General features: G+C 44.1%; 1 protein-coding gene across 10 annotated transcripts in view; it reads right to left on the reverse strand.

Moving 5' to 3' along the window:
- Positions 1-24,868, reverse strand: part of TRIO (trio Rho guanine nucleotide exchange factor) — a 339,734-nt gene that overhangs the window by 120,584 nt on the left and 194,282 nt on the right. For all 10 annotated transcript variants that reach the window (XM_066374347.1, XM_066374307.1, XM_066374298.1 and 7 more), the window contains 9 exons: positions 18,841-19,010; positions 17,687-17,861; positions 12,813-13,008; positions 11,835-12,001; positions 9,865-9,984; positions 7,992-8,183; positions 7,358-7,507; positions 2,942-3,056; positions 748-863 (listed from right to left, as the gene is read on the reverse strand). In XM_066374347.1, coding sequence (XP_066230444.1) covers positions 748-863; positions 2,942-3,056; positions 7,358-7,507; positions 7,992-8,183; positions 9,865-9,984; positions 11,835-12,001; positions 12,813-13,008; positions 17,687-17,861; positions 18,841-19,010 — 1,401 coding nt within the window. The remainder of the gene's footprint in view (positions 1-747; positions 864-2,941; positions 3,057-7,357; positions 7,508-7,991; positions 8,184-9,864; positions 9,985-11,834; positions 12,002-12,812; positions 13,009-17,686; positions 17,862-18,840; positions 19,011-24,868) is intronic.

A 24,868-nucleotide genomic window follows, 5' to 3' on the forward strand; every position in this document is an offset into this window, starting at 1 on the left:
CTAAATGCCTGCTCTGTGACAGGAACGTAGTAGGTTGACAGGCAGATTCAGAAGACAGCCCAAGTCTGACGTGGGTACCATAATGACTCTAAGCTCCTTGACGGGGAAAATGTGAGACAGCTCTATAGATTCTATGTTGCCATGAAGGCAAAGAGAAGTAACAGAGATAATTATTGTTCAAGTTATAGGTCCGACCATCTTTCCCCTAAAATGACTCCGTGACTGGCCATACAAGCAGAAGCACTTTATCCCAGAATGACCTCAGAAAGGAGGATACTTTAAACATGTCCTCTTGGTCTCTGCATTAGCCAAATGCATGAACATTTTTGACTATACTGAATTGTTAGAACTTCTGTCACATTTCTTAATTTTGCTCGATTTACCTTAAGAACACAATTTTATCTTGAACAGAGAAATACAGTGATATACAAAAACATCCACCACAGTACTTAAACAAGTACAGAACCTAGATTCTAAATGATTTTTAAGTCATCATTGTATATAATTATACTTTGTTGTCTTGAATATGAAGAATGACAGTAAAGACAAGCTGAGTGGCACCCTTGTTGAGGGCCAAAGTGACCCAGTGACCTTCTTTTATGAGATGTGGGGTGTTTCTCTTACAACAAACCATTAATTAGTTACAAGGCACGACTGTTGTGAGTGTGTAAAGGGGTTTTGATACTGCTGGAATGGAGGTCTAAGTATAGGGCAGAGAGCACTGGGCAGCCCAGGGTCACAACTGACCTGCTTGGCACTTCGTTCAAAGACCACGTACTGCTGGCACTGGTCCAGCCGCCTCTTTCTCATGGTCCAGTAATGCAATACCCTGTTCTCCCGCTGGAAGAGTTCATTCAAGATATCTGAGAGAATAAAGAGAAGGCACATGTTGGTGCTTACGCTCCACTGTATTGAAAAACCTTCAAAATACTGAGTTTTGCACAAATATGCACAGAGTTCCCAGCAGGCTGTCTTTCGTGTGAAGAAGAACCTATGAGCAGCACTCCCCACCAGCTCAGTGGCCCTGCTCAGTCTCCTGCTCTCTCTGCTGAAAAACTGAACGAGTTTCCATAAAACAAATTAAGACTGAAATTTGAAGCCTGACAAAAAATTAACCTACCATGTAAACGAAAAGCGTCACACATGAAACTTAACAGAAACCACTGGGTCTTTTCTGGTTTCTGATTTCCATAGTCTCTTCCTGGGGCAGAGCTGATTTGGGGCAAGTATGCTGCCCAGCAGAGGGGCAACCTGGGCTTCCTCAAGCTCCTGAGGGACCCTCTGCCATGTGGGCTGACCTTCCCTAGCCAGTACCCTCTGCGGGTCATACTCTCTCTTCTGGAGCCGCCATCCTTACATGAATCTACTGCACTGACCCACCCATAAATCTTTTATTCTCAAGTCTTTGGTGAGAGAAAAAGAATATTTCTTTTTTATTCTCCACAACATGCAGCATGGTGAGTACACTAGCAAATGCATAAGTATCTAGTGAGTGAGTTCATGGAACGTACCCCTCTAACATGCACGCACCTACCCAAGTACTACAACCCAGAAAGCATCCTAAAGTCTCTGGCCAGAGGAAACAGAGCATGGCCAAAAAACAAAAGCAATATTGAGAAAATCAGAGAAAGGCAATGATTTTTCCATGAAATGAGTCAAGTAAATTGCACATAACTTGTTGGCAATGAAGATTTGTTTCTGCTGAAAATGACTGCTTCTGTTAGTCACTCATTTTCTCAAGACAAAACCCACCAATTAATAAATATAATCTCATCTGTAAAGGCTAGAGGATTGTACCAGTGTGACAGAAAATTATTCTGTGACAACAGATGAATCAGATCAACAGGGAATAGAATGTAAAAAGTTTTTGCAAATCATGTTGTTCTAAAAAAGTGTGAGACGAGTCATTAGTTAACTGGTTATTGCATTTCCCCCCTATAAAACCCAGCTGCAGCAGTGCAGGCTGTGTGAGCTCAGGGCCCCCACATTGAGCACTGACAGCAGATTCGGGGCGGGATCACAGCTGACGGAGCGGTGCCGTTGCACCCAGGCTGCTCTAAACCACTCCCCTCCTCTTCTCAGCACCCAGCTCCATGCCGTTCCAACTGAATTTGCAAAAACTATGATTACATTTAAGTTTAAGATGAAATAACACCTGACTGTATTTTCTTTGCAAAATAATCAGAATCCTACTGAGTAAAAATTGTAAATCCTCTTCATTGCCATTCACACCAACCCTATTTATTATTTAGTATAAATTTCCCTGGCTCATTTTCTATTCATTTACGTACATGTTATATAAAAACATGGTTTTATAGATTTTACACTCAAATGATAGCAAACTATATAGTATTTTGCAATTTGTTTTTAATAATGCTATATATATATATAAAATTAATAGCATTTTATAGATACTGGCAACTAATTTCATGATTTAAACTTTAAAAAATATTTTGTCTATAGATAACTGGTCTTCATTTTTTTCCAATTTATAATATTTTTACTTATTTTAACAAAACTGTCAATGCTAATACATTATCCTGAATTGTGCTTTTCCTCCTCATTTATATTCAACTTTATTCACTGAGTTAGCAATCTATATCTTTAATATTTTATTATTAAACTAGGACAATTAGTAGAAACTTAAAAATATTTTTTTTTAATTTTGATTTCAAAGAGAAGAGAGAGAAAGGGGGTGGGGAGTGGGAAGCATCAAGTTGCTTCTCCTATGTGCCTTGACCTGGTAAGCCTGGGGTTTCGAACTGGCGACCTCAGCATTCCAGGATGACGCTTTATCCACTGCACCACCACAGGTCAGGTGAGCAAGAACTTGAATACTATGACACAGGCATTTGAAATGAAGCTCTGGATCCAGATTTAGAGCACCTCTTGTCAAGCTCCTGCCATCACCATCAGCCAACCGTCTCCCACCTGTACTCACTTTTTACTTGTTGTTCGGGGGCTTTGATGTGTGTCACCATTCCCGGCATGTTCACACTGTTCCTGTGCAGGTACTTCAGGAAGACATCTGCATTCCTTCGAGCAAGTGTGCAAGCCTGAAAATAATGGAGAGCAATGTGTTATACTCCTGACTTATACAAACATGTATTTTGAATCCGTATGGACAACAATATCAGGCAGTTCTAACACACATCTTTACTGAAAATGTTGACTTCGCCAACTTGTGGTTTGGAGAATCCATAGGTTAAATCATGTTCCAATTAAAGAAAAATGTATCTTGGAACCCTTGCTCTGATGAAGCCAGCTACTACACTGTGAGCTGCCCTATGGCAGGGACCATGTGGCAGGGGCCAAGGGCAACTGCTGGGCTGTAACCAGAGACAAAGTGAAGCCCTTTCCCAGGCCAGTCTTGACCTCATCCACAACCAACACCTCAATCACAGCCTTGTGAGAATCCCTAAGCCAGAGGACCTGGCTGACCGTGCCTGCGTTTCTGTTAATGGCAGACAGTAGCTATTTTCAGCGTTTCGAGTCACAGCATCTGTTTTTCTGCTGTAACCATTCACCTGACCTCTGTGGATGGTCGTAGCTGTGGATGACTGGCGGATAGATTTAGCTCGCAGGTCTTAGTTTGCCAATCCTTGGTTTAAACCCATGAGTTCTGGGGTGGTTAGTTATGTGGTGTTATTTTGGTAATGGATAACTAATATTACAGGTTCACAAACTGAAAGGACCAAATTTCTGCCATCCTGAAGCTGTTTTGGGAGACTGATTTTAAGCTGATTATTAAGAAACAAAACAAAGATAAATGAATGGGACCACATCAGACTAAGAAGCTTTTGCAGAGCAAAAGAAACTGATAACAAAACAGACAACCAACTAAATGGGAGATGATATTTTCAAACAACAGCTCAGATAAGGGCCTAATATCCAAAATATACAAAGAACTCACAAAACTCAACAACAAGCAAGCAAACAATCCAATAAAAAAAATGGGAAGAGGACAGACACTTCTCCCAGGAAGAAATACAAATGGCCAACAGATATATGAAAAGATGCTCATCTTCAATAGCTATTAGAGAAATGCAAATAAAAACTACAATGAGATATCACCTCAAACAGTTAGATTAGCTATTATCAACAAGACTAGTAATAACAAGTGTTGGAGAGGCTGTGGAGAAAAAGGAACCCTCATCCACTGTTGGTGGGAATGTAAAGTAGTACAACCATTATGGAAGAAAGTACGGTGGTTCCTCAAAAAATTAAAACTAGAACTACTATATGACCCAGCAATCCCTCTACTGGAAATATACCCCCATAACTCAAAAACACTGGTACGTAAAGACACATGCAGCCTCATGTTCATTGCAGCATTGTTCACAGTGGCCAAGACATGGAAACAACCAAAAAGCCCTTCAATAGATGACTGGATAAAGAAGATGTGGTACATATATACTATGGAATACTACTCAGCCATAAGAAATAATGATATCAGATCATTTACAATAACATGGATGGACCTTGATAACATTATACGGAGTGAAATAAGTAAATCAGAAAAAACTAAGAACTATATGATTCCATACATAGGTAGGACATAAAAATGAGACTCAGGGACATGGACAAGAGTGTGGTGGTTATGGGGGGGAAGGGGTGGGTGGAGGGGAGGGGCACAAAGAAACCCAGATAGAAGGTGACGGAAGACAATTTGACTTTGGGTGATGGTTATGCAACATAACCAAATGTCAAAATAACCTGGAGATGTTTTCTCTGAACCTATGTACCCTGACTGATCAATGTCACTCCATTAAAATTAAATTAAAAAAAACAAAAAAAAGAAACAAACTTAGAAAAAATTTTTGACTCTCCCTGCTTTCCTGCCGAAGAGATTCACAGAACCTGCTTCAGGAAGTATAGAATGGATGAATTGGGCTCACCACCTGAAGCACAGATAAATTCTCATATGGCAAAGACAAAAGAGGAGCAGGCCTTGTGCGCCCTCTCACGTAATACACAGGAAGTGCAAGCATCATTCCCGGATGCTAGGTGCACACCCGCTCGCACACACTCACACCTGAGGCTGATCAAGGCTCTCCACCTAACAGAAATCGACAGAATCCAGGATGGTGCTAAATGACTCCACAGGACACAAAGACCAAAATCTGGAAAGTGGGAAACACCACAGTATGAATAACTTACTTCTTCAATTAATAAATGCTAATGGAAGGGAGGGGAGTACTTAGATGAAGAGAGACTTAAGAGACATACCAATCAAATCTGTGTGAACTTTGTTTGGATCTTGTTTAAAACCATGTATAAAAAGTCATTTGTGGCCCTGGCTGGTTTGCTCAGTGGTAGAGCATCGGCCTGGTGTGTGGATGTCCCAGGTTCGACCACAGGTCAGGGCACATAGGAAAGGTGACCATGTTTCTCCCCCCCCATGCCATGGTTCTCTCTCTCCCTCTCTCTTCCCCTCCCACAGCTATGGCTTGATTGAAGCTAGTTGGCCCCTGGTGCTGAGGATGGCTCCCTGGCTTCTGCCTCAGGTGCTAAGAATAGCTTGGCTGCTGAGCAACAAAGCAATACCCCAGTTGGGCAGAGCATTGTCCCATAGGGGGCTTGCCAGGTGGATCCTGATTGGAATGCATGTAGGAGTCTGTCTCTGCCTCTCCTCTCACTTAATAAAAAATAAAAAATAAAGAAAATACATTTGTGAGAAAATCAGAGGAATTTAAACACTTTGATTCTACATGAAATAAGTTACTATTAATTTTTAAGATTTGATAATGGCACTGTGGTTGTTTTAAAAAGTATAGTTTAATGTTTAGATAATTACCAAAGCATCTGCAAATAAAATGACGTAATATTTAGAATTTAAAACAACCCAGTGAAAGTAGGCATATGCCCATATGTGGATCATTACTGAAGCTGGGTGGAAGAATTCATTCTCCAATCCTACTATTTTTGTATACATCTTTAAACTTCCAGAATAAAATGTTTAAAGACATCCAATACACAAGCACCACAGAATTCTAGAGAATAAAGAAATCTAATCAGGCCTGTGATTAGATTTTTGTTTTATAATTTTACCTAAATATCTTTCTTAATTATATTAATCAAGTAGTCATCAATTTTGTTTTATACTAAATGACATCCAGAGAAAGAGGCGAATTATGATTCCAACACAAAACATCTAACAGTGGTTGGTATTTCATAAACTTAAACAATTATTTGAATTAGTTACAATTAGTGACTAAGGGGAAGCTACAACTATTTCCTATGCTGACTTGCTTAGAGTATCATCATGCTAGAAGCTCAAAATCTGTATATCAGATAAGGATTTTCAGAGAGTTACAATATACTCTCCCAGACTAAACAAAAATTTACAGACCCCCACCTTCAGAAATGAAACAAAAATTATTAAATATAATAGGAAATAGTGTCAGAGGGGTCAGAATGCTGAAGCAATGAGAAAAACTAAAGGTAACAAAGCAACAATGAAAAGTAAACAGCACACCTTTTTTTAACAGGTCTGAGTGGCAACAAGAAATTCACAAAATCTGTTTCAGGAGTAAAAGAAGGCAATGCATCCACATTGCATGTCAGTATTGCTAAAGTTTAATTGTTTCAAAGCATATCAGTGACTTAAGTATGAATATAAATGTAAATAAAAATAAACACCCCCCTACACACTCCAGTGACTTAAGTATGAATATAAATGTAAATAAAAATAAACACCCCCCTACACACACAGGCTTGAAAAATTCCCCATTTAAAGTTCCTCAGAGTTAAAACTTACAGCCTGTCCTGAATAGAGAATTAAGTTTCTCTTGCAGGAAACAGTTCCTGAGTTAAGTATTAGAAACTGATCCCATAAACCACAAGAGGCATGTTCCTGCTTTCTGTCTACACTGAGCTCATGTATCTCTTGAAATACAGTCTTTGTTTCTAAAAAGGCTGAATTTCCAAAGGAAGATTATTTTAAGCTTTAGGCATTTTTGTTTCATCAAATCAGTCAATCACTCTGTCTCTGTTCAGAATCACTTGCTATTATGACTTTCACCCATTTTTTTTAATTCACACGGATTCCTGGCTTTTTCTGTGAAAACTAGAAAAGCAGTGTAAGAAACAGGTATACAAGTTTTTAAGGTTTTCTCTGAACGAACTTACTGCTGACGCAGTATTACCCCGATCACTTTCCATGCCAGGAGAGAGCTGTGTGGTGTGCGGGGTGTCCCGTGGGGAGTGCGACTACGGCACATGCCTGGCCTATCCGGGCATCTGCGGGTCTCTGACTGATAGCCATGCTCAGTACCATCATCAGGGGAACCCTCCTGGGTCTGTGTGCACTGCCCCGTGTGGCATCAGCACCCTGACCCCGGAAGCTGGCTTGTACCTTCAGGAATGCTTCCTTTTGTTCGAGGTGCTTGCTGATCATCGGGGTGACGTGATCTGTCTCGGAATTGGGGCCCAGCTTGTCGGCTCCCCCACACCAGTCCTCCTCTCTCTTGTACTCCTGCTCCAGGCTCTCGAGGACGCTGCAGACCTGTGGGCAGAGGACAGCGCCAGGCTCAGAGCACGACTGGCATCTGAGGGCACGGATTTGCACCTTTGGGGAGTGTTTTCAGTCAGGCTCTGGGCACGAAGGAGCTAGCCCAAACACCAAGACCAGTGGAAGGAAGCAGGGCTCCATCTTACATGAGAACACCCGCAGGCCTTCCAGAACAAAAACAAAATAGAGGCTGCTTCCTGTCTCCCTCGGACATGTTTCAGGCCGTATACTTAAACGAGAGGAAAGGGGGTGACTTCTCAGCTCCTTCCTAGCCTGTTATGCCTTGATACCTAAGGTGAGCAAAAATGATCTAAAAAAAAAAAAGTAAAAAAAAAAGGTCAAGGATGCTTTTCTCTGCTTGACTTGGAATTGCCTGGTTCAGTAATGACTAAGGAGTTAATGACTGACTTGTGCAACAAAATTAAGCTCAAAATGAATTGTCAGTTGGAAGCTCAGGGAATAGAACCTCCCTCCCTACCTGCTCCGAAGTTTTGTAGAAGGCGACCGATGCGTTCACCAGCTTCAGGCGGTCTTCCATCTTGAGCATGAGCTGCTGCCAATGCGAGGCCACCTTCTCGGCACAGTCCCTGATCATGTCCATGTCGTAGTGATTGGCCTGCAGCATGGCCTCCGCCTTCTGCTGCACCTGCAGGGCACTCTGGTGCGTTTTCTAAGGAAAGACGGAGACAAGGGAAGGCTTATTAACAGGGGTGTCACGCGTTTATTGGGAAGGAACCGGGGCCCACAGTTCTTCTGTTCTGCTTGCTTTTATAGCAGCAACCTCAGTTAGTGCTCATTCGGACACTTCTGAAAACACATCAGATAGTTTAGTTAAAGAAAAAGAGTCTCCATGCCTAGCAACAACGGTGTTTCTATTTAAATGACCTAATGAAGGATGAAATGCATTACGACTTTCCAGAATGGGCCTCAGTGATGGGGTTTCCAGCTTGAGAAATAGCGGGAGAAACCTGTAACAGCCAGTATTCTAAACAGGCTGCTGACATGTTCCAAGTTCATTATTCCTAATGAGCCATCTCAGAATAGCAGCTACAGGCAAATGAACAAGTGGCAAAAAAGGTGGCCAGAGTGAATGAATGCTTTTTTTCATTTTCAACTTTAACTCTGGACTAGAGTGAAAAGTTTTCAAGAACTATTGATTGTTTTTTATAAAGAAAAACTTAATGAAAAGCTAAGGATGAACCAACTGTTTTCTCTGGAGGTCTGTGCCATAATGAATCTATCAAATCCCATGACAATCCAACAGGACCGCCCGCTCCCTTAACCTCACTAGGATATTCTGCGAGGGGCAAGTGGACAGGTCCTCCCAGTGACCAAACGACAACTGGACAGGGAGTGGGTGGGTCTCTGGGGACTAAGATGCTTTTCCTTTTTTTTAAACAATAGCGAAATTTTGTATTTCACATGAAAAGGACCTAATGATTCAAAAAACACAGTCCTGACACCAGCTCAGTGATGTACACCGACAATTTAATTACTAGAAACCACTTAGCACAGTGCACAATTTTTAAAAGATTCCCGGAGTCTGGGCTTCAAGAGAAGTGTTAATGTGTGCCCACTGGCACTGAGTAGTTGCAAATAAACTAATCTAGGGGAATAAATTAATGATAATTGCTGTAGTTTCCATCTCTGACTGACAATAAAGAGAGCAGGAAACAAGTTTTCTGTAATCAAATGTTCCTTTACCCTTGACTTTACCTTGAGACTGCCTTTATATCTGCTCCCCCAACACCTAAAAATAATAACTGATCTGCTGTGGGAGTGAATCTGAGCAGGCCCAAATGGCCCGGGTGGTTCTGCTAAAGTTCTATATGGAACTGACCCATCAAGGCAGTAAATGCCCTTCTAGCCAGGGTCGAAAGTTTTGTGGACAACACTGTTTACTGGTGACAGTGGAGCGTGATCTGTACTTGGCTTCGGTGAGCCGCCCAGAGCACTCTGATTTGCTGAGGCTGCTTACGTAGCCAGAATGTGCCTATGAAACCAGCAAAATGTGAAAACCTCAGCCGAGATGCCAACTTGGGCTGCCTGGTACCAGGCGGTCCAGACCCGGGAAGGTACATTCCCCCAGCACCCTCTCAGCAGGACATCAGGAGCACCCTCGCTGCGGGGACCCTTCTGTGAGGTGGTCTGGCTACTGTCCGCATCCGCACTTCACAGCAGACACCAGGCTGTTGCTTTCTCCTGTAATAGACTGTAGACCTGTGAGCACTGCTGTTTTGGGTCCCATTGAACCTCATTTTGGCTTCCAGGGTCAGTGCCACATGGAGGGATTTAAAAGGCTTGCCTTGAGGTTGGAAAAACCCAATTCAGAGGCGGGCTAGTGTTCCTACCTCGATGGCATGCTGGAACTGCTCGTGTTCCCTCTGCAGCTGCTCCGCCTCCTGCAGCGAGCTGGCTGTGATGAGTCCTGCGTTCAACATCGACTCCCCATTGCGGATCCAGCCCAGCACCTGAAACGTTACAGAGGGTACTCCAGGCAGCGGCCCTTCCCAGGGCAGCCTGTGGACCAGCAGTCACGCGATCCAGACGGCAAGGTGCTGGAGATGCTCGCATCAGCTACAGAGTGTGGGTTTCCATATGACCCTACTGCCAACAGCCTGATAACCTTCAGGAGTATGTGATCCTACGTGCTGCACTTTAAGTGAATTCTGTTATTTTTAGTTGCAAATGGGAGCTGAAAAGGTAGAGGGGTTCAGAGGATGGCTATTAGTCCACAGGTCAAAACAGATGAGGACCACCTATTTGAAACCCTACTGCCACAAAGAATTCTCTGATAATAATAATTAAAAAGTATTTTTCATTCCTCTCAGTCCTAATGAAAATACAAAACTTATCAGTAACAAATTTTCCAACTTAACATCAGTACTGAATGGCACAATAACCAAAGTATGAATGAAGCTGTACTACAATGCTCATGAGTCTTCACTTCATTCACAAAGAGATGTCAATTCTGACTGCAGAAGTCACATAGACTGGGGAAAGTGCTGGGTAGTTATTTGTGGCAGAGGGTGTGGGCTACCTACCTAATATCTATTTTCCTTGTCTCCTTTATTCAGAAAACCCCAACTTGTGAGGACAGCTTAAAATCAAACCACTTTTTGGCCCCTATTACAGCTGGGTTACTGATATCACATAATTCTAGCCATTGAGATCAAAACAGTCACCTCTGGAGAAGTTGGGGAAAATATTTTTCTGGTATGTGTGCTCCCTATTTCTTGTTACGCTTTCTTCTTCCTGATGGCTGGACTGTGGAGGTGATGGCTGGGGCTACAACAGCCATTTGGCAACCATGAGAAAAAGGCCACCTATCATTAAGATCTCAGCCTGACACATTACATGGCCACTAGATAAACAATAGCAATCCTACCACCTTCTGCTTTGCTATGTGGGGAAGATAATTTTTTAATTCACTATTTTTAGACCTGTACTCATTAGGCAAATCAACTCCTAATGAATACGTCAGTCTATTCCCTTATTTCTTAGACGAACTATTTTATTTTTAGCAAGAAGAAACACTTCATTAACTGGTCTTTAAAAGGCAGGTCACATACTTCATCTCATTACATGGAAGACCAACAGGTGCTCTTTTAAAGACTTTTGTTTAATACTACACCTGCTTTAACGTGAGTGCCACCCACTTCTGTATCATACCTTGCTCATGGTCCAGAGTCCCCTTAAGTCCCCTCCAATCCAACTAACACCTGTTTTTCTGTGCATCTGCCATAAAGTCACTGTCCTTGTATCAGGCCAGCATCCTCAGCGGTTTCCCTGCTCATGATGTAAAACATCACGTACACACTAAATATATGTATGCATGGATTTCCACTGGCGCTGAGCCGAATGCAATCTCTTCCCAATGTTCCACTTTATTTTGCCATGCTATCTAGGATGTGGCAGTACAGACAACATGGGAAAATCCTAGCCACACACAGCCCATGATCCAGTCCAGATCCATAACAGTCTAGTTGGAATAAAAACTGTACGGTCATTTAGAGAAGGAAGCAAAGTGTACAGGGTTTTAAGCAAGGGAACAGCAATGAAAAACAAGCTAAATGGATGGTCCTCTCATGTGCGACACCTGCTGGGTAGTGAAGCCTTCCCCACTACAGTGTGAACACACAGCTGTCCAGTGGCTCAACTTCTACACATTCAATATGGCTGTATTAGGGTGAGGGTGCTACATTATGTATCGGGACAGCTGGGTTCTGATGGGAAACAACCTTTCCGAGGCTTCCCTGTCCAAATTACCAGACCCTTCATCAAGTGTGTGCCAGCTGGTTCTATACCCAGCACTGTTTACCTGCTTCACTTCTGCCTGCAGGTGGCGAAGCTGCACGCACTGCTCCAGGTGCTTCCGATGCTGCTCTGCTGCCAGGTCCAGCTCCTGCTGCTTTTCATGAAGAAACTCCAACAAGTCCTGGACCCGAGTAGCCATGTCTACATCTCTATCGCAGAGTAGCTCCACGCCTGCGGACATCGGAGTGAGACCCTAGAATTCAACTAGCATTTCAATTTGTTCTTAAGGGGTACACGCCAGTCTACTTGTGTGAATCTGCCCAGCTGAGGGCTAGGCCATTACTCTGAAGGCCAATTTCAAGGACAGCACACCAGCAGTGAAATGTTGACACCTGTGTTGGATCACGCAAATGTGTCTTAGAGAATGTATCTGACCAGTTAAAGCAAAATGTAAAAATGTCTAGCAAACCACACTAAGCCCATTTCCTATTAGTGTACTTCTCCAGTAATGATGAAAATGTGACATCCTTTATAAATGAGTGAACTTTGGCTTGTTTTTATTATTTGCTGTGTACCTAGTTTGCTTTTTAGGAAGCATTTAATATGATTTGTGTAAAATGAGTAATGTAATATGCAGGTTGTTTTTAAGTTTCTAACACTACACAGTTCTTTCTACATTTCTGAGCCTACAGTGCCATCTGCTGGTAACATATAGATTAAGAAAAATATTAAAAATGTGAATATATTTTCTTGGGATTTACATTTCATTTAAGGAGAAACAATAGATCATTTATAAAATTAAAGTTCATGCTACTTAAAATAACATCTAAGATTATTAAGTGTAAGTGCACTGCATGTTAAATGTGATTGTATCATATGAAGTAGAAGAAAGAAAAACGTTTTCTTTTAGAAAAGAGCAGGTATCTGTAACATCTGTATTAGGGGCTAACTGAAATGAAGTTTGTGGTCATCACACTGACATAAACGAAATGACTTCCCATGGGGAAGACAGAGCTGACACAGGACGGAACACACTTCATACCTGAGGCCTGCACTTCATTGACATACTGCAAAAGGTCTTGCCCTTGGTGAATAACATCAAAGGTCAGGTTGTTCATGGTCAAAGCCTTGTCTGCATGGTGCTGGAGGCGCTGTTCTGCTATTGTGAGATCTTCCGTGTCGAAGTCATTCATTTGCTGAGAAAGCTCATCGTTCCAAGACTCAAGGTCTGAGATGATCTGACGGAGGAAAGTCTCTGTTTAGGATCAAGACTTAAAAATAAACATCTGTTGTGAAGCTTCCATGCCAAGTAAGAAAGAAAGAGACTCATGTGACCATGTCAAAAGGACACAGAAGCCAATTGAAGGGGCTTCCACTGGCCAAAGATGAGGCAATAAGCACTAAAAAAAAGAATTCCCATAATTGGATAAAATATATCAAATATATGAAAATCCATTAATTCCTAATGTTTAGAAAAAAAAGAGCTAAAAACCAAAAATTAAATGAAATACTTGTTGGTTTGATAATAGGTAGACAGGGAACTAATCTTTATCCTAAAAATTGTTAATTATAGCAGAAAATTATTTGAGTGTGTAATAGTGGAGGAAAGTTCCCCTTTTCCAATAAATCTAGCTATTAAATGTAGAAAGAATAATAAAGTTAGAACATTTTATTCTATTTTTTCCCCAGTCAACTGGATCATGACCATCACTGCAGAGTAAGCATCATGAGAAAGGCTGGTGAGGAACTGAAAGTGGAAGGACCAGGCTGCCACCTCCAACCCCACAGGGCACACCTGGCCTCCTGAAAGGAGAGGGAGCAGGCGGGACCTGCCTTCTGACAGGGGGAGCACTCCTGCATGGAAGCAGAACCTGAATTCCAATCAGGTCTCTGCATCTACCGTCTAAATTGACAGGAAATGCCAGGGCGAGAAAAACAGTTGAACAACCTAGGAGAAATCAAGTGAGCAAACGTGGAATGTGGGACCAGACAACTGATGGAGTCATCTCAACAAGTCGTGGCGTGGCGGGGAAAGGGCAGATGGAGAGATGACGAGAGACGAAAACAGAGCAGTGAGTGCCGGAGCGGCCGCACCGGCCCTGGACGCACCTGCAGAAACTGCACAGAGGCTGGCTCTCAGCAGACACTCTGGGATTCTGCTGATCTGTGAGGCAGTCAGTGTAAGTGAAATGGTATGCTGAGCAAGATTTTCTCTGAAATGCTACAGCTCAACACACCAAAACCAAAGAAGGGATACCTGAAGCAAGGGTGGCAAAATCGTGTTGGATTCACTGTACTATCCCCACTACTGTGTAGGTTTAAAACTTTCATAATATGTATACTTTCTAAAAATTAAGAGTTAAATTTACAACTCTTTATAAATTTTATAAATCCAAAAAAGGAGGAAAAAAATATCTTGTGGAAGAATTTATATAATCTACTTCAGTGGAATAATATTTCCCAGAGATCCTAATGAACTTCATCCACAAGAGCAGTAAGCAAATTGGTTTGAAAATCTGTCAGTGTGAGCGAGTACACATAACCCAGCTAGGAGATGGGAAGTAATAAAACCCTGATGGCTTCCCCGAACTCCTATTGCCCAAATCTTCCTGATTTATCCTTTTATTGTGTGTGTGGGGGGGGTGTCCTGTATACCAGTGGTCCCCAAGCCCCGGGCCGTGGACCGGTACCGGTCCGTGGGCCATTTGGTACCGGTCCGCAGAGAAAGAATAAATAACATAAAACGTCAGAATAACAAACTTAAATACAGCCTGAATAATGAGGACATGCTCGTTCCTCCTTTAATTTAGCCCAATAAATATCGTAAGTTCGACAATTATTTTTAAAAATACCACAGTTTTTACACCGGTCGCATAATTTTATTTTGTGCATTTATCCATCCCACCCTAAAGGCCGGTCCGTGAAAATATTTTCTGACATTAAACCGGTCCGTGCCCCCCCCCAAAAAAAGTTGGGGACCACTGCTGTATACAATAAGTAAATTATGTTAACTTGTTAAATTTACTTATAAATCAATAAATTCAAACAAGGTCAATTAGACATAAGCCAAAAACCTACTGAAGAAAAATATTGTTAAAAAGAAAAATATTTCACATAACTTTAATCTTTATTCTAAGGGGAACGTTTCTTTTCCAGCGCTGAGGGGAAAGACACTGAAGTGTAGCGGTGAGATGCAGACTCAGCAATGATGTCTCGTGGAGACAACATCAGGCTCACACAACACTCATGTGAGGACAGTAGGCAGAGACCAGTGTGCTGAGCCCAGCAGGATGGGAACACACCCCCTCAGCATCAGGAAGCCCCGGCATGGCCACGATCAAAGGATCGTCAGGAAAAACCCTTCCTGGAGTTTAGCCCTATAGCTTTTTATCCACGCAAGCCAAGAAGAGAAATCTCTGCCGAAAATAAAGCTCGAGAAAATGAAAGTCATTTTTAATTACTGATTCTTAGGAGAAATGCCTTTGAAACAAGTCTTAAAAAATGTATCCTAAAATTTTTAGAAAGTTTAAGTTTGTCTTTCAGCACACACATATAATAGGACTGTTTCCCATTCCTAACCTGTCTCAGGGCACTGTAGAAATTATTTTGTTTTTCGATCAATAGAGTAGATTTTTTTTAATCTTTTTTTTTTTTAACAAGAGACACAGAGAGGGATAGATAGGGACCGACAGACAGAAACGAAGAGAGATGAGAAGCATCAATCATTAGTTTTTTGTTGTAACACCTTAGTTGTTCATTGATTGCTTTCTCATATGCTACAGCAGACCGAGTAACCCCTTGCTCAAGCCAGCAACTTTGGGTCCAAGCTGGTGAGCCTTGCTCAAACCAGATGAGCCCGTGCTCAAGCTGGCGACCTCAGGGTCTTGCACCTGGGTCCTCTGCATCCCAGTCCGACGCTCTATCCTCTGTGCCACTGCCTGGTCAAGCTCCACCCACTTCTGAGAGACAGAAATGCTACTCTAGTTGAAATATAAAGATATGGGGGATTTAAAAAAATTAACCACGTAACAAGTGAATTTCTGCCAGCAACATAAGTCCATCCTTCCTATGGGTAGTCAGGTGAGGTATTCTACATGAGAGACAATCCCATCTGAAACCTAAACTGCTCAGGTTTGCATGTTTCAGAATCATTCAAGGAAACAAACAAGCAAGCCAAAAAAACCTCCCAAAAATAAACAACAAACAAAAAAAACCCCCAAAAAACTCACCTGATCTAAGGACATGACATGTTCAAAGTTTTTGAACTATGGACTAGCTGTCCGGGGACTGAACTGCAGGTTTGGTTTCCTCAGCTCAGGAAAGCACTGCCCCCAGCCCGGCACCCCGGCCATGTGAACTGTGTGCTTCCGCGTGGGGGAAATGTATGTGTTGAGTTCCTGATCTCCATTTTAAAACACTGGTTCAATTAAAGTAGAAATACAATTAAATTCTTTCTCCCTTTAAAGTACCTTTAATATGAGTGAAGGCAATTTTATTTTTCCAAATATCCAAATGTCCTGGAAAGATAAACTTCAAATGCTTCTGACTGCTTCGTATCGCTTTAATTACAACTATTTAATAAGCAGCTAAGTCTGCAAGCCGAGGTCAAGGAGAACAGGCCGCCAGGGCTCCCGCGCATACAAAGTACAAGGTGCAGGCGGGATCCAGTGGCCACGCCCTACTGGGCGGAGGCCAGCATGCCTTCTCTCCCAATGGTGCCAAGTGGACTTCAGGGTCAAGACACTGAGAACAGGCTTTACCAGGAATGTGTGTACGGTTTAATGCTTTTCTCATCATTAACCGATGATGATAATGAACACAGCCAAGAAGGCCTTTCTTTCAGGAAAACACTGATGGAACTTTAGAGAAACAGCCAACCAAAGGGCCCTGCAAGAGGCCTGCAGGTGCCCGGCTGGTCCCCGCACTACCCACACCTCTGACAGGCCGAGAGGAACACACAAGGCACAGGGTCTCCCCCTCAGCTGAGGCAACACAAGGCAGTCTACACAAGGCCCTGCCAGCCTCCAGCCTTTGGTGGCACTTAGGGTCTGGGCCCAAGTGCCCTCAACGTACTGTTCTAAACCCAAGACAAGCAACGAACATAGAGAGTACCCTCTATACATCCCGGTCGGCATTCGCAGGGGCCACTTAGGCAGCCCGGAGGGGCCCAACAGGCACCGAGTCACTCACTGCCACCAGCGCTGTGAAGCTGGCGGCTGCCCGGGCTAGAGCGAGTATTAGCTCCTTTCACCACGTTTTCGCAGACGGACTTGGTGAGAGCCGATTAGACGTCCTCCTGCCTGAACATCAAGTCCAGGAAAAAGATCTTCCCTGGCACAGAATTAAGGACCACCCTCTTTTTGCTGAAGAAAAATAAGACACCTGTACTTCTTTCTCCTAGTCACATATATGGTATAAAAGTCAATGTCTGAGTACGAATTACAGACCATCTGAAAACACTCCTGAGGGGGGAACTGAGTTCCCTACTCCCTAAGATGCGCCACCCCAGGCTCAGCTCATTCCGAGTCTTGCACGGAGAAGAAGCGGGAACGAAGGCAGGGGGAGGAGAGGGGACCACAGCCTTGAGCTGGGCCCGCATCAAGGACAGGGCATGCTGCGGGTGACCCAGTAGAGACAGAATAACCAAGACGGGAGACGGGAGACAACTGCTCCAGGAGCTCTGCCCCCGACCCCTCCAGACAGGTGTGCTCGGTCCTGCTGGGCCTCGGACCCCCAGCCCCCACCAGTTCCAACTGCGGAGCAGGAGCAGAGCTCCCCGGCTGCCCAAGATCAGCTGAAGCAGGAGGGTTTTCCCTCCTTATGCACAGCCTGGGGGAGGACCCAGGACGGGAGCCGAGCAGGGGCAGAGAGAGGCCCTCGGAGGCCGCAGGAAGCCCAGCCTGTGGGGACACTCACATCGATGGCATCCCTCTCAAATATGCGCAGCTGCAGGAAGAGCTCGAGCTTGATCTTGCGCTCCTGGAAGAGCTCCTCCATCTGGGCCTGCGCCTCGTCCAGCTGCTGCAGCACCGTCTCGATGTGGCTGATGGAGCTGTTGTGGGGGGTCTTGTTGCTGGAGATGGCCGAGTCCCTGTGAAGGAGCAGAGGGGAAACGGGGATTGCAAAGAGACAAACAGGAATTGGAGGAGCAGGCCTCACATTGTCAGAGAGCAGATCCGGCAGCTCAGGACTTTGGGGGAAGAAGCTGGCAGGAAGCGGACTGCTGCTCTCAGAAAATGGAGCGGCCGCCCCTCCCGCCAAACAACAGCGGCTTCCTCCTCTGGGCAGTGCGTGCGGACCTGAGGGTGCACTGCAGAACCTCTCCCCAGGTTCTCAGCCACTCTTATCAGAAATCTAGTAAGTACCCACGGTCATTTTAGCAGAGTGCCTTTTCTAGCCAGTTTTCTCCTGAAGCAGAGAGAACAGATGACATCTGTTAACTACAAACGGTAGTTACATTGACTGTGAGGGGTGAAACTTGAATGAACCAAGAAGCTTCTATCCAGTAACTTTTGCCTGACTTTTCGCAAAGGGAACATCACGCAAAGTTATCACCGATTCAATACACTGGCCTCTGAGTAATAGAGTTGGGAAATGAAACAAATTGCTTCCAGCCCCGTAAATGTCTCTGTCTTCCTGCCACAAGGATCACCTGAGGGGCAGGTGTCACCCCAAGGCCTGGCCTACCCGGCCTCCACTCTGAGAAGGGGCATACCCCTTCCCCTCTGAGAGACAGGTCACTCAGGGCCTGCAGGACACAGTCCTAGGAGGTTTAAATTAATCTGGTTTGTAAAAAAATTTCAATAATCAGGAAATATGAACAAAAGCTGAATTCTAGGAAAGCTTATTAGTCAATGCTGTAATGAGAAAAATTATAGAGAAAAAACTGTAAGGGAGAAAAAAAGAGAAAGAAAAAGATGCTACTTCCCCGTGATACTCACAGATGTTATTTGTTCTCTACCTAGCTGTCAGAGAATTATAGCCGATTGTTCCCAAAAAGTGAGGGGAAGGGGAAGTGCTGGCAGGATTTCAAAGTGTTTGTGCTGAGACAGGAGGGGAGGCGGGCCCACCTCAGCTGCTGGATGAGGTCCTCCCCTTCCTTGATCACATTGACGGTCACTTGCAGGGTCGTCTGCTGCTGCTGGCCGAAGCGCTTGATGAGGTCCTGCACGGCCTCCACCGACTCGGCATACACATCGTCCAGAAGCTCCTTCTGCAGCTCCTCCAGCCATGTCCACAGCTGGGGAAGGAGAGCACGTGAGGCCCGGCCCTCCCCACCTCCCAGGGTGGTCCTGGTGCCGGGGACTGGGACGGGGCGGGCATGGTGGCAGCCTGCCCCTAGGGAGGTGGGAGGGAGGGCGAAGTACCCCAAAGAGTCTGACAGCCAGCAAAAAAGAGGCACAAAAAACACAGCATGCTGCCGCTGCCTGGTGAGAAAGGGAACCGGCAGAGAGCCGAGGGGACTGTCACAGAGGAGAAAAAGAGGGACAGGCAGTCGCTCTTTCCAGTTCTTCCTAGGCTCAACCTGGGTGCAACTGAAATCAGAAAAGACCCCCTCCAACAACAGAAACATCTGCTGCACATAATAGGCACTCTTTCGCACGTCTTCTGGATGGTTTTATTTTATTTTTAGCAAGGGCATTACAACCCGTTATTAATTATTGACCCACTGCACAGACCTGGGAGCTTCAGAGCCTTCAGAAGAGAAAAAAGCACATAATGTCGTGGAATGAATCCATCGCCAGGCCTGGCAGGAGATCCAGATGTGGCACTGCTTGGTAACCACGCCCAGCCAGGCCACGGGCAGCCAGTCACAGGTCAGGCCTTCCGTGAGAAGAGCAGGCACTCCAAAATCACTTACACCTCCATTGCCACCACCATGAAAAATGTGTCTGGGGTCTTGAGTGGCTGAAGGCAACTTGGCTTTAGGTCTGGTGACAGGAGAGCGCCCCACCTGCTTTTGGGAAGCCGATACCTCCTCCAGGTCTCTGGGGAGCCATTCAGTGAGCCAAAAAAGACAACTAATTAAACCAAAAGGGTCCTGGGAGCTTGGAAGTGGCGTATGTGTGGAGGAGACGCTTTGTGGTTCCTCGGGGATGTAAGAATCACCTCCAGTACCTCATATCAGTGAGGTACAGGCAGCTGCCTGAGCTACAGTGACACAGTCAAGAAGTGTCCCCTGACACTGCCCAGCCATGCTGGACTTGGTGGCAAATACAGCACAAGTGTACTTGCCAAAACAAATTGTGCGCATCTGGCCTCTTGTTCCGAGATCACCCTATTTGAAAACTGCTTTGCTGAGGTATATATGACATACAATAAACTGTGTGTATTTCAAGTGCATAATTGGATACAGTCTGACCTAGACAAATGCCCATGAAACACTACCACATCAAGTGAACAGCTCCCTCACCCCAAAAGTCTTCCTGTGCCTGGCAACCCTTCCCTCCATCTTCCTCTGCCTCCCGCCCAGGCCATCACCCATTTGCTTTTGGCCACTATAGATTAGTTTCCATTTTCTTTAAAATGGTATAAAAAAAATTATGCAGTATATATTCTTTGGGGAAGGGGTTCTAGTTTCTTTCAATCAGCATTATTATTTTGAGAGCCATCCATATTATTTTTATCAATAGTTAATCCCTTTTTATTTTTGAATAGAATTCCATTCTACGTATATCCCACGAGTTATCCACTCAATCCGCTGATGACATCTGGGTTATTCCAGTCCTTGGCTACTACAGACACAGCTGCTCTGCACATCTGTGTACAGTCTCCACAGGAACCCACACTCTCTTTTAGGTAAATATCTGGATGTAATGTGGCTGGAGCACACAGCAGGTGTAGGGTTAACTTTTTAACAAACTGCCCAGCTGTTTTCCAAAGTGGCTGTACCATTTCCATTCTCGTCAGCAGTGTGTAAGAGTTCCAGTTTCTCTACATCCTCACCGATACTAATGTGGTTGGTTTTTTTATTTCAGACATTTTAAATGAATGGTACATCACTATTGGGTTTACTTAGCCATTCTCCAGTGACTAATGATGGCAAACCCAAGCGAGCCTATAAGAGTTCTTTTGTTGTCAAACATATCTTCAGTTGGAAGCATTATGCTTATCAGGTCCATAGGCATTTTAAATATGCAGGTCAATTTAAAAATAAGGGAAGTATTGGCAAAGAACTTATTTTTTAGTTAAGTTACTTGGGGTCCTAAGAGCAAATGTTACTAAATGTTAAACAGAGCATTTGTTAGATTGTCTCATGTTATTAAACCATGTTTGTGTATAAGTCATCAAATTTCATACAATACAAGAATTTTAATTAAAGGGATTTTAGAGATATGGTGGTTTACCTCTTTTGAGTTTATAGACAGGAACAGAGTGATGAGGTAACTTGTACAAGATGGGGAAGATCTACTGGTTGTGCCAACTTGCTGGCAAACCAGTATCAGACAGGAAGCCTCTAGACCTGGGCACACTTTGTGTTGATACTGTATTTTGACCTTTAAAAAATGCCTTTATCAATTCACCAACTATGGACTAATGTTTTGAACCACTTATTAAGGGTTCATAATCAATAACCTATCTTTGTTGGGTTTGTTTGCTCTCTTCTAAATTTGCATGAACATGGTTGCTACATTTATAAACAGTAGGATGGATGGCAGCACTATAACCATGAGGAATCTCCCAATTTGCTCTAATACTCCCCTGAACAACCTTTCAAGTTCTGCAGGTCATACTGTTAATAAAAGTAGCAGTATAATGAGCTTAAGAGATGCTTTGACGCAGTGACCCTCAGAATGTCAATACTGCCCTCAAGAAGTTACTAAGATGGCCAGAGACAGAGGGCGAGGACCGCTGGGTGATCAGCAATGTTCTGTACAATTGAATTACCCTAAGTATAATGACCCACTCAAATTAACTGAAGAGGCAACATTTGCTAAAAGAAACCAAGCACATGCCAGATAGGCTGTTCTGAGCAATAATGAGTAATTTACTGAAACAAAGCTGTAATACTTTACCCAGTCAAAATATTTAACTAAAAACACCCATCATATGTTATCTAACAGGTGGACTTTTTTTTTTTTTTTTTTTTTTTTTTTGTATTTTTCTGAAATTAGAAGCGGGGAGGCAGTCAGACAGACTCCCGCATGCGTCCAACCAGGATCCACCTGGCATGCCCACTAGGGGGCAATGCTCTGTCCATCTGGGGCATTGCCCCGTTGCAGCCAGAGCCATTCTAGTGCCTGAGGTGGAGGCCATGGAGCCGTCCTCAGCGCCTGGACCAACTTTGCTCCAATGGAGCCTTGGCTGCAGGAGAGGAAGAGAAAGAGAGGGGGGGGGAGGAGAGGGGGAAGGGTAGAGAAACAGATGGGCGCTTCTCCTGTGTGCCCTGACCAAGAATCGAATCCGGGACTCCTACACGCTAGGCCAATGCTCTACCACTGAGCCAACTGGCCAGAGCCAGGACTTTTCTTTTTAGCTGAAATGGTTTCAACTTCATGGTAACCTGCCTTCCACATGTGGGGGGAGGTGACTGGCCATTTGTTTCCAACAGAGAAAACCTTCTCAGCAACACCAGGCCATCAAACCTTCTGCTTCTGTCCTAAGACAGACATTTATAAAAAAAAGTAGACTTTTGCAACTGTGTTTCTTCTGCTGAAAACAAAAGAACAAAAACACTCCACTCCCTTCTCTCAGAGTCTCAATTCTATCTTCTACCTTAATGCACATGCTGCGCTGTAGCTGCCCCAGCTGTGGGATGAGCCCAGGAGCATCCCCTGAGCACATCTGCCCTGAATCAGCCCGGGAGCTGGTTGATGCGTAGAAAATGGAGAACGCTTAAGGAATGAATGGAAGGACACTGCATGTTCAACTGCTGAATCTTTGGAAATAGTGCTCCCTCAGCATTTTATGCTCATTCAGTGAAGCTGAATGATTTAAGCAAAAGTGCCTCCAAAAGGACTGCTCTTCTCTCATGTAATCTAAGTATTCGCATCAATAAAATGAATGGAACAGGAGCCAACTCCACCACTAATACCGACTCTGCATCACAGAAGGAGGTGCCTGATGGACACATTAGACAGCAAGCTGGTCTTCAACGACCCTGTGGGCTGAGGCCAATGTAGTCTCTAGTTTTAGTTACACTACACTTTAAAGAGCTAGGATCTCGTAACACTGGCAGAAATCAGAATCATTTCTTTTACATATGTTGAGAAAACAGAAATGCAAGTTTTTAAAAGCCCACTAGAAAACAATGCAATATCAGCAAAACAACACTAATTAAGACAGCTGGTAGGCAATCCGCAGGTCCTGGATAAGACACACCTAGTGTACAGGTGTCCCAATGCCTGCCACCCCTATCCAAACAGCTGGGTCAGGTCCCCCACCCTGATCCAGTGTGACCCAGCCTGTGGACAGGATGTGTGTGTCTGGGTGGAGATGTCTACGAAATTCCTCGCCTCCAGCAAATACTACCATTAAATACCATTTAAATTACAAAACCATGTTAACCAGTCTTGATTCTATACACTGTAAAGAGGAGAGAAGGGGGTTCAAAACCTACTGTAGAGGTGCAATACATAGCTGTGCTTCTGTATGACCCCCTCGCCATTGCATAACAGTTCACGTGTTATCACAAAGTAAAACACTTCTCATGAGAGGGAATATGGAAGAACAGCTAAGCGTAAGGGCTCTGGGTCAGACTGCTGGAGTTCAAATCCTGACTTAGTGTGCCCTATGGTGTGACCATGGGCAAGTCACTGGCCTGCATGCATGTGCATGGTATAATGGGCATGGGAATAATGCCTGCCTCCCAGGCTGCCAGGGAGATTCGAGGACGTGCTCATAGTGAAGAAATACGTAAATGTTAGTTAGCCACTACTATTAGTTTTGTTCTTGTAAGGAAAAATCTCCTAATGATAAGCATCATGAAGTTTTAAAAGCCTTCTTTCACTAGATAATTTTTAAAATGTATCCAGGTTCCTACTGATTTACTCAAACTATGTCATTTAGTCTGGTCAACGTAACACCATCCCACATTTCAATCTTTTTCCACCTAAAAATAGGACAGCATGAGGAAAAGGTGCTGAATGAGTCTGCTGGGTTCAATAGAAATCACTTCCCCTTGGTTCTGGGGGAAGTCATGAGTATCTGTGGGCAAAGCCTTTTCCTTTCCTCTTGGTATTTTTTTTTTTTTAAAAAAGAACTAGCCTACTCCCTCAACATCCTGGACATTTCAACACATGTGCATGGTGGAATGTGTCGCCCCCCTGGTGGGTGTGGAACCAGTGTAGGGTCGCAGCTGTGCAGGAGACCACAGGCACTGGCCCTGCAACTGGTGGATGAAGAGAGAAAACTGAGGGAGGAATGAGGATACATCTAAATCTATGATGTTAAAATGCCCAAAGGTTCTTTGCTCCTTTAGAATTTTTCCATCTGGTCCAATAGAATTACTGTCATTCAATTCGGAGGAAATAAGTCTCACAGAAAAGGTCTTTTCTAATGTCAACTGGAGATGAGCTGATGCATTCCAAACGCAATAGGATTCAGGCAAAGTCTGTATGTAAGCTCTGAAAATGGTACATATGACTCCTAAAATTGTGCATGCTGTTAACTTACAATAAAAATAAATCTTTGCTCGACAGCAAGAGAGGCGGTACACTCTCAAAGTTCTCAGCGCTTAGATTCTACTCCTTAAGAGAAGCATGGCCCACACTGCCTCAGGCTCCTCGGGCAGCCGGAGTTAGGCAATACTGCCCCCTGGAGGCTCTCTGAGCTGTGGCCAGGAGCATTCCAAGACACAAACCCTGAACCCAGACCACAAGTGGATGTAGGTGTGTACACACCTGGTTCATGAACCAGGACTCACAGAGGAGACTGGGTAAGGGAGACAAAAAGGGGCTCTGGGGAGAAAACTCCTGCGATGAAGACATGGCAGAGCCTGGTCCTGGACCTAGTGTCCAGCTGAGCCTGACCCAGCTGCACCCTTCCTACAAACTCTTGTGCTAGAGGTAACTCAAGGAGGGACCCCGCTCTGCTGGGAGAGAAACCCTGAAAAAACCCCTTCCTCTCTAACTGGAGAGGGGAGGCCCCACCAGAGAG

Source organism: Saccopteryx leptura, chromosome 1, assembly GCF_036850995.1.
Source record: "Saccopteryx leptura isolate mSacLep1 chromosome 1, mSacLep1_pri_phased_curated, whole genome shotgun sequence".
Classification (NCBI taxonomy): domain Eukaryota; kingdom Metazoa; phylum Chordata; class Mammalia; order Chiroptera; family Emballonuridae; genus Saccopteryx; species Saccopteryx leptura.